The sequence below is a fragment of the Erithacus rubecula genome (assembly GCF_903797595.1).
Source record: "Erithacus rubecula genome assembly, chromosome: 2".
Taxonomy (NCBI): domain Eukaryota; kingdom Metazoa; phylum Chordata; class Aves; order Passeriformes; family Muscicapidae; genus Erithacus; species Erithacus rubecula.
Genome location: NC_136685.1, coordinates 42133103 through 42151698, shown reverse-complemented (window position 1 = coordinate 42151698; position 18596 = coordinate 42133103). Strand labels below are relative to the sequence as shown.

The 18596-nt window shown below is 35.0% G+C and overlaps 1 protein-coding gene across 6 annotated transcripts in view; it reads left to right on the top strand.

Moving 5' to 3' along the window:
- The window catches only part of ATG5 (autophagy related 5), a 109261-nt gene that overhangs the window by 27319 nt on the left and 63346 nt on the right, over positions 1 to 18596 (top strand). For 5 of the 6 annotated variants that reach the window (XM_079298768.1, XM_079298767.1, XM_079298766.1 and 2 more), the window contains 2 exons: positions 3263 to 3357; positions 16898 to 17015. In XM_079298768.1, the coding sequence (XP_079154894.1) occupies positions 3263 to 3357; positions 16898 to 17015 (213 nt within the window). The remainder of the gene's footprint in view (positions 1 to 3262; positions 3358 to 16897; positions 17016 to 18596) is intronic. The other variant, XM_079298769.1, reaches the window with a different exon arrangement.

Sequence of the window (18596 nt, the reverse complement as noted above, 5' to 3'; positions counted from 1 at the left end):
ACCCTAAATCATTATCTCCTGTTTAAGAAATATGATTAGTGGAGTCATATGAAACTTCTATACTGTCACTAATCTCAACTTCTGCTCAAAGCTTATTGTCATTACTTTTAATATTGTTATTCATATAGAGACATCTGCCTTTTGCAAGTGGTGGTGTTTGTTAATTCAGAAACTCTCTAACACTTCAAGCACGCACTTAAAAACAGATGGACTGTGAAAAACAAAAGGAATCAGATTTGACTGTTAGGGTGGTTTAGATGTCAAGCAGACTGCACGAGATTTTTACAAAGGAGGGAGACAAGTGTGTAAAGTGCTTTTGCTGATAGGTAGAGAACTCTTCCTTGTTTGCTGGCTTGATGAATACTCAGTTTTGTTTTGATTGTTAAATTTCCGGCCAGCACCTTCTGTCTTCGTCCTGTCTAGGCAATAAACTAATTAGTTCTTACAGCACATTGTAGCACTAATAGCTTCCTTGAGACTTCGCAAAAATAGGGGGTACTGATACATAAAAATGAGAGAAGGAAGAATCCTTTCACTTAGGTTTTTAAGGAGATTGGGGTGGATATTTGACAGTGGTTTTGTTTCTTTATTTTAAGCTTTGAGTCTTAAGAATTCTGTGAAAAGCAGGCACTTTTGGATTTTGTACTTTTGGAGTTTTAGGGTTCTGGCACTCAGCCAATGCCCTGCTGATAAAAACTGTTGCCAGGTCATATATATCCGTATGCAAACTGGATAGTTTGTTTCCTCCTGCTTGCTTTAAAAATTTGTCTTCGTTTTCTTGCACCAAACTCTTGTTTCCTGTGGTGAAAATACTGTATCCCTGGAAATATATTTGGAGAACAGCAATTTAAGTTTGTGAGGAGGAATTTGTTCAGAGGTCTTCACACACTGCTGTACACAGTGGAGATCTTAACATATCTGACTCCATTATGTCTAGCTCAAATTCCTGGGATATCAGGTGGATTGACAGAATATGCTTGATTACACAATGCAACAAGTTCATAATTCAATTGTTGCAGATTTATTGCTGTTATATTTGGAAACCACAGAAACTATTAGAACTTTGAACAATAGAGTATCTTAAGCACTGCCTAAGTGTTCAGAGAATGATGTGAGAGGTGTAAATTTTTAAATTTAACTGCCTTAAATAAGATTACCTATTTCCTGGCATGCTTTGTGGGAGGGGAGGAAGCAGGAATCAAGAGCAGAAGCGAGTTAATAGCACATTACCACTGTTTGACGGGTTTTTTTTGTCATTCAGAGCCTCCCTTGTTTGCCATATTTGCATGCCACAAGGGTCAATATACTTAATCTTCTGATGTAAGTCTTTTATTTGTTCATAATTTTTTTTCTTCTGATCCATAGATGTGTTTCTCATTTCTGGTGAATTTTGAGAGCAGTAAACTGTGTACCCAACTTTCCTAATTATTGTAATGTGAGCATTAGACAAATAAATCAAGTTAATGTTTTATTTCTGTTCAAGGATGTCTCCAAATATGGAGATTCCTTATTTGAGTCTTCTGAAGCTCAGTAGCTTAAGTAGGTTTGGATTGTTTTGTTTTGTGTATCACTCTTAACAGTTTTCTCAAGTGAGTTAGAAGTGGTAATTGCAGTGTAAATCTATCAGTGCCTACTGTGGAATGCCTGTTCACCCATCTGTAGTGAAAGCTGCAAGCCATTCTGAGTGCTGCCTCCAAGGACAAAGGAAGCATGCTAAGTCTACACCTTCCCTCTGAAAGAGTTCCTGAGAAGGAGGCAGTCATCCTTTTTTTGGACATTTTAAGACTAAACCTCTGACTCTGTAGAGTGGGGTTCCCAAATGTGGGATTGTTTGATTCCAGGCTGCTCCAGGGCTGTCACTGTCACTCCCAGCCCAGTGAATGATGGGGTAACATCCTGCATCCAGGCAGCTTCTCATGCTGGGCAGGTGCCTGCCTGGTGGTGCTCACCATAGCTCAGGTAAGTGCCTGTCAAGAGGCACTTGCTGCTAATCAGGAAAAAAGGGTGTGAAAGTACTTTCTGAGATAAGTATCCTACAGCATACCTGGCAGGAGTTTGTTCACATTTTCTTGTGAATTCCTGCCTTGTGTTGCATTCAGTCAGGAAAAGCAGTGTATTATAAACCCTGTATATATAGTATATATATACTAGCCTGTACCTTTTAGTGCACTCACAGGTATCTGTGCTGTATGCTGGAGTGAAGCAAATCTCAGACTCATTTTCTGCAATTGCTTTAAGTGTAATCAGCACTTTTGGAAGCAGGAAGAGCCTTTGTCCTGTTAATACATTTCTGAATTTTACGTGACTTCACTGGGGCTGAATTCTGTAATGGATATATTTTGTAAGAGCCCAGCTTTTTGAGACTTGGCTGAACATTGTGCCAAGGAGGGGAAAATTGGAGACTATGTTCCTTCTGTGGAAACATCTACTGTGTGGTGTCTTGGAGAGTTAGGGCCTGTAAGGAAACTGATCCCTTGCTCTTCCCCTTCTAAAGCTGCCTTCTCCAGTAGGGCTAGCAGCAGCTTTATTCACCTTACCTCTTTATATTCCTTTCTGTCACTTCTGGTGTTAGTTATTTTCTTAATTTGATAATTGATTTGCATGTATAAAAGCTTTTATTATTCTTAGACCTGTGCTGTCATTAGTACATTTTAAATGTAATGAACTATCCAGTTCTAATAATAATAATAATAACAAAATTGTGTTTCAAGCATAAGCTTTTATTTTCAGGTTGTGTCATGAATCTGGCAGTCTATTTTCTGACCATATCATGCATTGTTGAAGATTATTTTAAGATCTACATAGCCAAATGTAAACCACTCAAGAAGTTTTTCTTCTGCTTTAGTTTCTCTATACTTTACACCCATTGTTCAGCTATAGCTAAGAACTATTAAATGTTTTTAGCAGACTGTGAGACCATATGGACCAGTACCAGCAGGGAGTGGAGAAACAGGTTACTTGAGGTAATGAAATCCATAATTTATAGCCCAATATTTCCTTAACAATGGGAGATAAGATATGAGTTAAAGTTGCTTTCTCTTTCAGTTCAGTAAGTCACCACATCACTGTTTTCATAGCAGAATGCAGATGACCTACCTGTGGCTTTGGGCTAAATAGGGAAGTGGAATGTGGGAAAAATAAATTCCTCCATGTTAAACTACTGTAAGAAAAGTTTGCATGTTGTTCCAGTTGTGTTTCATCTATGTCTTTAGGCTGAAAAAAATGTTATTGATATTGACAAAGTCTAATTTTACCTTCACAGATAAATTTGAGCAGTTTTGGGCAATAAATCGAAAACTGATGGAGTATCCTCCAGAAGATAATGGATTTCGATACATCCCATTTAGAATTTATCAGGTAGGAGACAATAATATCAAATCAAACTCTTCCACTGAGGTGTCATATATTGTAATCTGTTTTCAGAATTATATGTTTCCTTTTCTAGCATTAAGGCAAAAGTTTGCATGCTCATCTTTGCTGGACCCTTGAGTTATATGGATTAGCAGATAAAATAGACTGTATTTATTCTAATATGTAATTAACATTTATTCTGTTGCAAGTGTGTAATACTTGAGAACGTGCTATGGTGGTGATAGATGATGTTTGTTCTTTTTAGAAAAAATAATCCAACAACCTAATTCTGTTATTAAAAATAACTACTAACTATGAAGAATGCTTTAGAAGCAAAATGCCCTGTGAAAGGTCTAAGCCAAGCACTTTAGGAGTAATACTTTTCCCTCAACCACTGTATGGGCTTCTCTTCTTGTAGGCATTTTATGGTGGAAGTAATGGCATAGGTCTTGCATCTAGTTCTTACCTTTGTCTTCTAGTTGTACACTTACATCTCAAAACTAGCTTTGAATTAGGGTTTGTTTTTTTTTTTCTGTTTTAATACACCAGCACTTTATTTTTCTCAGCATTTTGTTTGGAGACATATTCCTTGGAATTCTCACAATTTTTCTCATCCTAAGGATATCTTAGTTTTTACAGCATTAAAGTCACCGTGAAGTTTGGAAGTATGTATGGTTAAAAGCTTATGCAAAAATTTGTGTAGCTTCTCTGTAAATTGTTGTGCTCTGTTGGAATGTTTTAATCTATTTATATTTATATATCTATTATATTTATATTTAAGTTTTGCAGCAATAGCTATGAAGAGAAAGTCCTTTATTCATAGTAATAAATATTCTGGTACTACTTTGTAACAGGTTATAATGGCCATAGATGCCTATACAGTCCTGCAGTGGGACTGGAGTAGCTTTTAATGTTAGATATAAGACATTTACTGTCATAATGAAACCTTAGATTGAGAACGGAAGTCAGTTACTCTGTCAGAGATCACTGCAGATGGCAAGATTTGTATAAGAATCAAAAAGTATGTATTAGGAAAAGTACTCACAGCATTTGGTTGATTGGTGACTAAGTTATTTGCTTGTTCTCTGATAGGTGAGGGGTTTTTTAAATGTCTTTTCATAGAAATCACGTAAATGGGTTTGCAAAAAAGAGGTTTTGCTCTCTGAATAGGCTGCAGATCTTTAGGGCATGAGGGAAGATTTATATGATATTACATGATTTCAAGCTAGTGAAGCTTTTTAAAAATAAATATATCAATAAAATTTGTCAGTTGAACCAGTAGTACTTATCTTGATTCCCATTACCTTTTTGATTGAAAACCTTTACTTGCTATGGTTTAAACCCAAAATATCTAAGAATTGAAGACCAAACACAAATAAAGATGATGCTGAGACAACCTTTGAGAAGATGATATATATTATTTTCAGTAATGTTGTTCTTAGCATTTCTAAATTTCCAGTCTTTTAAAAAATGTGGGTGGAGATGTCTCTGACTTTATTGTTTAGTTTGTTAGTGTGTGCACTGATTATTGCTTTGTGTTTAAAGGAATTTTTAGAAAGCCTTAGGAAGGTGGGATTATAATTTTAATTCCAAGTAAGTAGTTAGTGACAAACTTGCATATGGAAAAATAACTGGTTCTAATCTGTTCTTCAAATATATTTAACCCCTACCCTGAATGCATTTCATTTCCATTAGTGCTGGTAGAAGTCTGCTTGGCATTCTAATTGGTTGCTTGTATATCCCTATGTAAACACCTGATTTAACCTGAGTTTGTGTTGCAGTGGATGTTTTTTCCCTGTGTGTCTTCATACAGTGTTCTTGTAGATACTTAAGAGTACACAAGTGGATGGCAAGAAATGATGAGGCATTGCCTTCAGTGGGAAGAGTTCCTCCTTGTATTTTCCATGCATTCTATTACAACAAGTTATTAGAAGGAAGTTCTGTGAAAGGAACTTTCTACATTGTTTTTTGGCAATATGAGGTGGATGAATTTGTTGTCCTTCAAAAAATTGTATTAGATTATGATATCAAGTAAGAAAAAACTGTCTTAGCTGCAATTAAATGTGAATTGGCAAAGTTGCTGCCAGAAAAATGCATTCAAGAAAGTGATTTGATGTGGTTTTTTTTTTTCACTGAAGAATTAATTATTTTAAAAACTCAAAAACTCTTTCAGTTGTAAAGTTTGTCTATTAAAATACATTTCTAAAGAATAATATGAATCATACCTTCTGTGGTGACCAAATCTGATGGAGTGTGTGGGAGAAAGAAATGGCAAAAATATGAACATCATACTTGGGTAAGTCAGAACTAAACTAACCACAGGTAATTTTAAAAACCCTTGTCCACCTCTTCTTTTAAGTATAGCAGCTAAGATTGGACCAGAATTCTGGCATCTACAGTAGATAATGTAAAAAAAGGTGGAGGATCATTAAGGATCAACTTGTTGGCAATTTTAAAATTTAGCTATGATATCTTGGAGATTTTATTGCCAGCTGTCTGTCCTATTCTGTTAGCTGTGTTGTATGAAACTTGAACCAGATAAACCTTTGACATAGGTGGAAATTTTTTCTACCAGAGGCAGTTTAAAAATAGTATTATATTTTTGTGATACTTTTAATTCAATGTGTCAAAAAAGAAGTTCCTCACATCATCACTTCAGTGGTGTAAGCTGCTTTGTCTTCAACTGACAGGTGTACAAAAACTTTTTTGCCTTTTTATCTGAGTACTGTAGAATTTTGCACTTGTTCTTTAATGGCAAGAAAGAAAATAATAGTAATAGTAATGTTTTGAGTGTATTTTCAATTCAATTGTTGCTTTTCATGTTCAGTATTAGAGCTAGTTTGACTTGTGGAATTTCCCCCTGTGTTTATAAGACCAGCTGATGTTTCACAGTTTAATTGAACAAACTGGCTGATAGATGGCAGGAAGTTTTCATCAGTCTTTGGCTCCAGGCACTGTGACAGGGCGTATTAGTCAAGAGAGGAGTCTCTACGTGCTGATAGTGACTGCTCTGATAAACTGCTGCCTGCTGTGGGAGCATTCTGAGTCTCAGTTGTTGTGCACTTAATTTGTACTCATTCCCTGGTTTGTTTCTTGCTCTGTCCCCATGTCATGCTCATCCACTTCTTCATGTGCTTCTCTGAGTGTATGGGATTTTAAACTGTATATTGTATTTCATTCTTGAGATTAAATTTACAAAACTATTGGAAATAAACTGGATGAAAACTCTTTGTGCCAAGTTCTCCTGAGTTTTTTTGTTTTACAGTCGCAATTGCTTGCGGCAGGCTGACTGTTTTGTGTTTGCCATCTCAAAAAGGGATGATCTGGGATTGTTTGTATTTTCCTTTATTTGGTACTGAACAAGCATTTCCTTTACTTTCATTTTCTAAGGGTTTTGATTAGCTTTTTAATTTTACTGCTTATAATTACATACTAGTCCTTAACTTTAAACAGGCTTTTCTGTCATAAGTCCCTTAAGATGTTGAAATTAAGTTGTACAGGCACAGATTGTTAGGATGTTTGTCTTCCTTTGTAGAATGAGTGAAATTCTCCACACTTAATAATATATCAATTAAATTCAACACTTTACTCTTTATGTCAAAGGTGCAGTATTGAGATGTTTAAGTAGACATAAATGTTTATTATGACCTGTCCTCTAAAAGTGGGAGTGGGAAATGAATTTTAATATTTTAATACATTATTAATATCTGTCTCAATAAGTGAATCAGAAGCTCAAGCATAGCCATTTCCAAGCAATTGAAGACTGTTTCATCCATATTTCCACATTAATTGGCAGAACTTGGATAAGGAATTGCAAAACTCATTAGGAGTATGCAAATCAACAGCATTATTCAGCCCATGTTGTGACAACTGTTTAAAAAACTGATCAAAACAGATTGTTTGGAAAGCTACTGGGTCTACCTGTAGAGTTTTCAAGTAATAATAAACCTACCTTTTTATGCTGGTAGATTATTAAGTTGTTGTTGTTAAAAAGTTCCCATTGCATTTGAAGTCTGAATTTGTCTGACTGCAGTTTCTAGATTCTGTTTTGCCTTACCCCGCTTGAAAGTCATGTGACTTTCTGACCTCCCATGTTTACTTATGGATTGGTGTCAGGAGCTTTCTTTGGTAAGCTGAATCAATTGAGCTTTTTTAAGCCTCTTGTCATGAGACTCCTTATCAGTACTGAAGTTGGTTTTTAGTCATCTTTTCAAATGCTAGCTGATAGTTTGATAATCCTCAAGATTAATATTGAGGTTAGGGAGTTGTAAAGGGCAAAAGTGAAGTTTGTTTATAGGACATTAAACAAAAAATGATTCAAGCACTGGTGGAATATAGGTGAAGTTAGCTGCAACTTGAAACTTCAGATCTGAAAAATGTTATGAAAGAAGGTGCAATGCAATAACTCATCAAGAAAAACAATTAGAAAATATGCTGTTGACCTGAAGAGGGCAACACAACACAGCAAGTTTCAGCATTCTGTGGGCTAGTGTAGAATGCTCTTGAACAGACTGTGTGCAAAACTTATTTTTTTCTTATTTATTGAAAATTACACTTTCATAAAGGACCTGCTGAATATAGACAATCTGTTTTTTAAAAACTTCCTTTTGCAAGGAAGAAGTTTGAGTGACTAGGAAGATCATGTAAAATGGTGATTTGTTTAACAGAGCTGGGCTCAGCTGAGTTTCTATGCTGAAGAGAAACAAATGGACTCTGAGTTATTTTAATAACTGATGGTTCAGTGCTAAAGAAACATTAGCACACTTTCATGAGTTTTAACTACTTCAAAATCAAAGCTTTATGAATAAGAAAGTTTAAAAGCTTTGTTAGATAAATATTTTTCCTAGTGATTTTCCTCATGATTTCAAGTGGGGGGGAGAAAGAAAGAAACACTTCTATCAAGTATTGCATGGGGGCAGCATGATCCTTAAATGTTTTGTGAACTGGGTTGTTTTGTTCTGTGCTGAAAGTATTAGCAATTTGACTAGTTCACACCTTGAGTTGAAGGTCACTGTCACCACAGTTCCACCAGTGGTTCCATAATTGCATAAGCTTTTCTTATGCATCTCAGTGCACAGTGAAATGAGCTGGCTCAAACTAGTGCTGCTAAAGATGATTTTTTTAGCATATTTTGTATTAGGGAGTGCTCATGCAGCTCTCTTGAAAGACTTCAGGAATTGATATGCAAGATCAGCCTTGTGCCTTTAAGAATCTTGGTACAGGGTGAGAGCTGTTAATCAGAGTTTTGAAGAAAATTTCTGAGGTGATAAACTGTATTTATTGTCAAAATGTGACTAAAGTTTCCTTAAATAAGCCCAAGTTGTCTGTAAAACTGTCAATCTGCCTAGTTCAAAGCTATAGGAAAAGTTGCACAGTGCCCAGGGAAGGAGGTGCAGAGGAGATGGAGCTGTAAAACCTCAATTTGGGTTGATTCTCTGCTGTGGTCAAGTTTGTTACCAAGTTTTAAACTAGTTCAGACCTGTCACTAGGAGCTATGATAATTTTTCTGGGCTGAGTATAGATGTAGCTTGTATACAATAAATAAAGTAGTTTTGCTTATATGGGAGACAGTTTGTTAAGGTTCTGAGTTACGTTATACCTAGTTTAAAAAAATTTAGGGTTGTACTGGATTCTGCATGTTGGGGGAAAAATGAATAATATTTTTTTTTTAATTCTTTTTTATCTTGCAATACTTAAGTTACTCATAAATCTCAGAGAATCTAAGTATATGAAAAAATTGAAGAATCCTACTAGTTACTAAATTAACTTTGTGTAACAGTTTTATAGATTTTTTTTTAAGTTAAAGTACATCTTGAATTACAATGAGATAAAGAATGCTTCGTGTGGGATCATTAAAGCTGATCACTTTACTTTTCCATTTCACTTGATTTAATCAACACAAACTGATTTGCCACTTTTCATCACATGCTATGTAGTGTGGGCAGGTTCTTACATTGTGGCAAAACTTTGCCTACCTGAAGTTTCCCTGGAGCTGTATTCCACAGAGATTGGCTCTTGTACTTTAATGTAGTAGCAAAATTAAATAAAAAAACAAAACAACAAACAAACAGTTGTTGAGCTGCTTTCCTCAGGAAAAGGGAAAAAGGTGATATGAAATTTTTTCTTCAGAGAAATGAGGAATGTCATCTTCAAGGGTTATTTCTGTGGCTGTGCAGCATAAGAAATGCCTATAGAACTAAGGCTAAGGCTGATGCAAAACTCTGCAGAGATGGAAGCCACAGCCAATACTTGTTTTGACTTATCAGCATTCCACCTTTACTTATTTTTAAATAAAATAGGTGAATAAAGCAGGTTGTTAACTTTTGCACAGAATTGAGGGTTAGAAAATACAGAAAATGTTCTGTTTTTTGGAAAGTACCAAGGTTTCTATTTGCACTTTCCAGAAGACTGAAAGCAAATTCTCTAAGGTAAATGTAGAATGGAACAAGCCTGTGAGGAAGCGGGATATGACACCATACTACAGAAATACAATATGAATTAGCAAACAAATCTTTGAAATTTTGCTGCCCTTGATTATAGGAGCTCCTTCTGGTTAATCATTACTATAGAAAGCTGTAGAGAACTATTGGATTCAATGGTTTGAAGTAGCTTGAAAGTGATTTATGAAGTATTGTATTCTTCACTGCTCTTAAGCAAACAATGAAGTGTTTGCTTTTGTGGATGTAAATCCATTTCTAAAGTTGTTTGCTTGATAGGTAGTCAGTATTCAATTGCTGAATTGTTAAGTGAAGCTTAGGTCTGCATGTGCACATAAAACACTGCAGCTGTGAAGAGCACTATTGATTTGTTGTCCCTGGCTCTTCAGATATCTTGATATTTTACCAGTTACAAATACGAATTCTTTCCTGGGAATGAAATTTAATGCTTCAAGGCCACACCTTTGTTGTAGGTGCGTTTGTCTTCTCCAGGCCCAACAAATCTGCCTCTTGAAGCTGGTTTTTGTATTTATTCTCTGCTGTTTCTGTCTGTGTGATGGTTGCTGCTGTCTGTTCTGTGTCTCAAGTGTTGACTTTCTTCTGCTCCTAGGATCTGTACAAATCCTCTGACATTAAATAATGCAAATCCAGTTGTTCAGAGTATACAGTGCTACTTTTCCTGCACAAGAAAGTTGGATAGATAATTTGGAAGACCAGGCAACAGCCAGAATGTGGTTTAGCCACATTTGTTATACATTTTGAGTGGTACTTCTGCAACTTTTTATATGGAATTGTAACTTACGGCAATACAAACTCTTGTTAAAAATGGCCCACAAGGTATGAGAAGACCTTAGCAGTGGGACCTATGACAAGGAAACTAAAATGTATCCTGGGCTGCTGTAGGATCAGAGTTGTCAGCAGTTGGAGGGAAATGATCCCTCCAGTCTGCTCAGCACTGGTGAGACTGCACCTGGAATCCAGTTTTGGGCTCCAAGTCAAGGGAGATGTGGAGCTATGGGATGAAAGTGCAGTAAAGGTCTGCTGAAATGGTTGAGGAACTAGTGAGTCTAACATGAGAAGAGAAAAGAGGCTGCAGGAGCTGGAACTGTTCAGCCTAGAGAAGAAAATATTTGAGGGTGGGGAGGTCTCATCAATGTGGATAAATATCTATCTGAACATCAGAAAATATTCTGAGTGCAAATTCAGTGTAGACAACATGATGTATCTTTACATTTACAGAAACTGAAGCAATGGCTTATATTCTGAAGTGTCACAATATAGTCAGCCCATTAAATTTTTAGTCAGTTTAAGGGATGCTTTCTAGCTACACATTTCTTTTTCAGATAAGTAAAACATGTGGTAGAACTTTAAAATGTTTTACATGGTTCTAATTATTCATTTTGTTGCTATTATGTAAAGTTTTTTCTAAAAGTTTGTAAGGAAGCATTCTCTGCCAGTTTAAATAATATGGAGAAGGGTGATATTTTAAATGGTTCTTTAATCTTTTTAAGGATGAGCTAGTAATTGCCCTCAACAATGTAAGGGAGAATTAACTGAAATAGTTGCCATATTTGTTAGTTATGTACAAAGTTAGGATAGAACTGCAGTTGCTTCATAAGTGTGCTCTGTTCAATGAAAGGCATCAAGGAAGACACAAGTTGTTGTCCATCAGTGATTAGGAGAATAGTCCTTAACCATTCATGATCAAAAATGGTTCAATATTATTGTCTAGACATAACTGTAATAAGCCCTACTACATAAAATTTTAACTTTATTCCAGATGTGTTTATAATTCTAGTTGTGGCTTTAATTTGACTACAGTCTTGGCTAAGATACTAGATAATTTTGGCATTATTACTTGCATCAATTCTTGACATAATACTTGCCATATGTTATGGGGATCATTGTTAAGGTCTGTTAAAGCTTCCACCAAGAAGACTTACCATATAATTTATCTTGCTTTTAAACCAGTGATCATTAATGTTCAACACCAGCTAAAGGTTTTTCAGTTTGTGTAATACTGTTAGGAGTGCTTTCAAGAGTAACAGAATTTTCACTTTACTTGATGTTGTGATTCCTTGACATGTATGATTGATGAGATGATTATCTCCTCATTCTAGGAGTTTTCTAGAGGTATCATCCTAGAGGTGCACATTTAGCTTGACCATATTAAAGCATAAGTACATGCATTCATAATATTATCATCAGCTTTGATCTACTGATGAACTTCAGCACTACTAATTTAGGTGATTTGAGTTAGTGTACATTAAATGTATAAAGTGTAGCCAGCTTGTTGAATCTTTTTTTTGTCATTGTTGTTTCAAGCCTCTTAAAAATATTAGGGAGTGTAAATTTCCTGCCCATCATCATTAAGACCTTCAAACCAAAGAGTCCTTTTTACAACGTAACTGCAGAAATTCTGATACAAACTCAAAAATAAGTGAAAGGATTAATTTTTTTCCCATAGGTTAAAATCAAGTGTGTATGTTGTAATTTTTACAATGACTGAAAATGTGTGATTTATTAGAGAAATTTAAAATGCAGTATGAGAAAAAGAGGTAATTTAATAATGATAGTAGTAATTTATAACGATAAAAATAAAAAACACATTTGTTGATCTTATGAGCCCTGCAGCCCACAGCACATCCTGTCAGTGACTCAGTTTTTGTGGTAATTCTGGGTAGGTGTGTTGAGAATGTGTATTCTTTTTGTCTTATGGGTTTTAGTTACGTGACAGACGTAGAAAAGCATTACTTGCTTCTTTTATTCACAAAAATAAAATTCTATTTTATATTGAGTTGTACCTTTTTTTCTGAACAGTTATGTGATGTTGCAGGGTAAGCAGTTCAAAATTTTGAATGCTGACAAAAGCAATGCTGGCCTTATTCAAAGCACACAATATCATAACTAGAACATCTACTTGATGGACTTGGCAGAGACTAAAGAAATACTAGAAATAGTTTTTTTCTTGTTTTTTTTTTTTTTTTTTTTAATGTTGTTCCAGTCCTAATATCTTAACTTTACTATTTCACTTACTCTTTATCAAAGGTATGGAATAAAGCAGTGGGTTGTGTGGGAGAAGCCCTCTCTTGCTTGGGAGATTTGAAGAAGAGGAGAGGAGCAATGCTTACAGGATAAAGGCAAATCACCTTGTCACGTTTTTATGCCTCTTGTAATAGAAGCTCAAAAAATATTAACAAAGTTTGAAGGGTGACAGATTTTAAATAGATTAAATAATTTTCTTGAGTACCTTAGCTTGCTGAGCTGAAAATCACCTTTATGAAAGAGATGGAAGTTTTTTTAAAAGAAAGAACCAAAATAACAAAAACCCATAAACTCCCACCAAGAAACATTGTTGTATCTTCTCCACAATTAAATATTCAATGAGTCTGGTCTAATATTAAGCAAAAAGGAGTCAAATATACCCATCCTGAAATTCCAGCAAAACCCCCCAGCATTTCAGCACCAGTGGAAGAACAATATTTCAGATGGGGATTTGCAGTATCTTGCTTTTGGACAGGCATGGTGTTGTGATCATTCTGTGACTACAGCAGCTCATCAGCTTTTCAGTTAGTCACTTTTATATTGTGCATTGAGATTCTTAATTGAAAACATTTTTATGAAGTAGAAGTCATCTATTATGTATGGAAAAAAAATTTTAACAAATATTTGCATAATTTTATTTTCAGGGACTAGTTAATTTTCCTGTTATTTATTTTTTTATATAAAACAACCTGCATCATTGTGCAAACTCTTGTTACTTCTAAAGCTTCTTGGTTGAGTTTAAACAAAATGGTTCTATAAAATTAAGACAACTTTTTTAATGTAAAGTTGTTCATTACAAAGCAGCACAGACTGTGAATTTGATAAGTTACTGAAAATGTGATGGCTTATGTAGGGAAGTCTCAACTTTTACTGCTTTAGGTTGCCAGCTTAAACATATGTGGGACTTCTAAGAACTTGTTTTTTTTTTTACTTTGTGGGTTCAGTATATATGGTAACTTTTATTTGTTTGAATATCGAGGAGCAGTGGAGTGTTTAGGCAGAAAATCTAAATCCCTTCCTCTTGATGAAAATACTGGTAACTGTGATTTTTCCAGATTAAAACCCAGTGGTTTGTGAGTTATGCTTTTCATTTAAAGATGCATCCTGTGTAAAATGTCTGACTAATTAAATTGTGGATTTCATACAGTGTTTGATGTTGTGTTCATTCTGAAAAGGACCAGGCAAGCTGACAACTTTTTTTTTTGTTTTGCCAGGATGATAGGGAAGAAAGAGTTACATTTGTTAGCACAGTATGTAACTGTATAGCTTGTTTGTGATCCTCTGGGGCTTTGCATTGCCTTAAAGGGCCTCCTAAAACTTACCCTCACCTGTAACTCTTCTCAGTGACACTGTACTTGAATAGGTAACTTTAATCTTTCTCACTGTGGTGTAATTCGTTTTCACTTTCACTCTTCTATCATTGTCAGGGTTTAAACTTTCTTTTAAAAACAGTTTGTTCTGCAAATCATGGGATTTATGGTGCTATGTAGTAATAGAGAAGAATGAGAAATTGCAGTTGCAGTTAAGTTCAACTTTCTAGAAACTTTGTTAATTCAGAGATGAAGATTTGCTTTCATGCAAATTCAATAATTTGATACTAAATTGTGGATATGATCAGTGCAAAATGCCCTGCAAATTTTAGCCTGATTGTCTTCATATGCTCATATACTTGAAGGCATTTTCTCTGACTAGGTTGGCAATTACCAATTGACTTTCACATGTTGTATCCTGCAAATGCATCCAGAAATCTTGAATACTTCACAACTACATGGAGACTACCCTGCAAAATAAAATAATTTTAAAGGTGCTTCATTCTGTTGAAACTATGATCATTTTAATATGCAAAATGATAGATATTGTATGATTATTTGCACTGATTATTTAAAATCATTATCAGTTATGTAGTGATATCATTATGGGTTAGATTACAGGTAGTACTTTTTTTATGATTGATTAAGCAAATATTGTACAAAACACAACATTATTATACACAACATTATATAAGCAGCTATTCATGGTGGCTGTTCCTTCACATTTTTTTTGAATAAATAGAATAGTTTGAGTTTGGAAGGGACCTTTCAAAGGCCATCAAGTCCAACCCACCTGCCATGGGCAGGGACATCTTGCACTAAACCATATTACTCAAAGCTCCATCCAGCTTGGCCAGGACACTTGCAATGCTAGAGTAGAAAGTTGTGGTCAAGTTGGTCTTGTATTACTGCACTTAAAAAAGGGTCATGGCAAGATTTTTCTAAAACTATGCTCCTGTATGACTAAGATCTTTTGAAAAGTTATCCTATAAATATTGTGAAATGTAGGATGGGATTTTTCTTTTGATTCTTTTAATGCATAAAGCATCTGCTGCATGTGAGGGAAGAAGTGTGTAAGCATCTTGGAGTAATATTCTGCCTTGTAGGTTAGATTTTTAAACCAGTCTTTGTATAAACAACATGCAGTTACTTTTTATCATTTTAACATTGATGAAGACCAGTGATTTTTATTTACTTTACCACATCTGTGTTGCTTAACACTTAAAATGCAAAATTCAATTCATTTTCTATAATGTTTCATGATAGGAGCTAAGGATATTGTTTGCAGCAATCAGCAACTGTGTTGGACACTTGAGAAAATACAACTTTGGCTTTTCCCTCTTGGCATTAAGTTAATGTAACTCGGGAAAAAATGATCTTAATTTATTAATAAATAATGAGAAACTGCAGTACACACTTGGGAAATTAATAAGCACTAAAGATCTGATAGAATTAAATCTGGCCAGGGACATTTAGGGCAGCAAGAGAAGCTTCTGTAGGAATGTCAGAAATATAGACTAGAAAAATGGTGAGCTCTCTCCAGAAGAAATGAGAGACCTGTTTACCCAGAACGTGGAGGTATTCAGTGTCTTTTTTGCCTCAGTTTTCATCAGCAGGTATTCCAGCCAGAAAGCCCAAATGCCAAAAGGGAAAAGACAGGGACTGGGAGAATAATGAACTGTCTACTCTAGAAGACCAAGTCCAAGAACACCTAAGGAACCTGAAGGTGCACAAGTCTGTGGGGCTGGATGAGAGACATCCCCACAGATGTTGAGGAAAGTGACTAAGCTGCCATCCATCATATTTGAGAAGTTGTGGCTGTCCAGTGAAGTTCCTAGTGAAATGTAATCCCATTTTTTAAAAAGGGAAATAAGGAAGACCTTGGGAACTACAGACCAGTCAGTCTTACCTTGGTGCTCAGCAGAGGTCATGGAGCAAATTGTCCTGGAAAATATGCTAAGGCATAGGGGGAATAAGGAGTTTTGCTTGATCAGCCTGGAGAAGGGAATGTACCAAAGAGACCTTCCAGTACCTAAATGTGGCCTACAAGAGAGCTGGAGAGGGACTTTTTACAAAGGCATAAGATTATAGGAGAAGGCTTTAAACTGAAAGGTGGATAGTTGAAATTGTTCTGAATTCCTTTGCATATCTGAGCAGATGACCAATTCCTTAAGTAGGTAGAAGATTCTAGATTGCCTGTCAAAGCACAACATGTTTTTTTCTAAGTTGGTAGTGTTTCTTCCAGCTGAAATAGTTTGAAATTTTTGATATAAAATCTAAAGATAAAAAAATCACCTGTTGAGCTGTAAGGGTACAGGATTGCTTTGGCTTGGCAAAATAAATAGGGATATGTTGAACTCCTGAGTCTGTGCTCGCTGTTTCTTTCTTTGTAAATAAAGATATACTAAAATGTTTTTTTATTAAAGCAGGTTGTATTCCCATAACAGAAAATTTGGGGCTTTAAAAAAAATGATAATACTCTTGTATTCCTGACACTATCTATAAATTATCTTTACGGTTTTTCTGGGGTGACAGTTTATTTGTAATTATTAATAAATAAAAACTTCCCTTCATGTCATGATATGAATGAAATGCAAGGTGCAAGGCAGTGGGAATGTGGAAATACCAGATGTTTCTTCTGCTGCAACCTTTACTTCTGTCCTATTGTGTACCTGTCTCAAATACTAATACTACATATTTGCATGGTCCTTAAACTGTTTGGTTTGTTTTTTGTTTTTTTTTTAATTAAAACAGGCAACAACAGAGAGACCTTTTATACAGAAGCTATTTCGACCAATTGCTTCAGGAGGACAGTTGCATACTTTGGGAGACCTGCTAAAAGATGTGTGTCCTAGTGCTATCACCCCTGAAGGTACTGCAGAAATAATTCTTTGTCTAATAAGATAATTCTTTTTCTGTTGATTTTTTTAATATGGGTACTTTGAGGGTAGAACTAAATGTCAGTATCAGAGTTTCAGATTTCATTCATTCCTGGCTCTTTAGCGTGCCCTTCATCACCTGCGTGTTTTCAAGAGGGTAAGATTGAGTCCTTAGTCACGCCTGAGAAATTAATCTCTAGAAGTTTTACTCTAAAATTCCTGTACTCTTTTGCCCTTGTGATGGTCATAGTAAAAATATTCACATTATTTTCTGCACTTTTAAAAAAATTTTCTGAAAGTGTCAGCAGATTTTAAGTTGCCTTTAATTTTGTATTCCAAAAACTTTTCATATGTAAAACTCCAAAACTGATGAAAATTGAAGATATTTTCAGAATGCTTTTTTTCTCTTCTTGAAGTGCAGGCTTTTAAAATGTACCAGTAAGAGATTTTTACAAGCATATAATAGTTTATGTGTGGTTATGAATTAGTATTGTGTGAGCAGTTAATGTAGCATATTATTTCATGCAATAGCATTTGTTGATCTGCACTTACTCAGAAGGTAAGCTTTTTTGGGTGTATTTTTAGTGTCAAAGCTTGCAAATATTGGAGCAGTGATACACATTTACATAAATGTAACAGTTATGTACTCTGCAAATTGTTTAATCCAAAAGGTTTTTAATTTGTTCTTTCCGTTCTTTTACCAATACCTGTAAATGAGGAACTTAGGAGAAATGTGTGATATTCTAGAGAAGATCTTGGCACAGAATTTACTGTTGTAGTATCAGCATCTTTTGACAGTGAAGCAGAGAATTGGAAATCTGTAAGATTTTGTTGCACATGGAAGTTGCTTGATTCAAAATTAAAACTGTTGTCATGGATTTCTCCCAGTATCAGGATCTTGGAAATTCACTGAAATATCAAAGTACTTTTCTTACCCTTGTTTAATACTTGTTAACACATGAGAACAATTTACAAAAATAACAAAAAGTAAGAAAAATATGTAATATTACTAACCATATGTCCATTTTTCATAGTTTTTTTAAATTTTGGAGCATTATTTTAAGTAATACCTTATACTAGCTGTCCAAAAGATAAAGGGAGATACCAGTAGATACATGAATGTTAGCACCAGCAAGTTTAACCATCTTTAAGTACTTAACTGTCAGTATCATACAGGCCCTGCTTAAAAGGTAGAGGGAATTGAAAAAAAATCAGTGAGAAGTATGGATACATTTTAACTTGAAAGACTGTTGAGCACAAATTAAGTGTAAGAAACTCCAAAGCATTTATGCACAATTATTCCAGGATTTAAGGGATGACAATTTTTATGTAGATTTGCCAAACCTGCAGATGGTGAATGTGCTGGTTAACTGCACTTATTGGAAGTGCAAATGTAATACAATTCTCTGAATACCAGTGATGATACTTCCCATCAATAGGTCTCCTTTTCACATATTGACAAAACCACCAACCTTTGACAGCATAACAGAAATAAGCTGTGCTAATTGCTTGCTTCATTTTTTTTTTAAGATAAAAATCCCCTTAATATTTACTCAGCTTGGACAAAAAAAAAA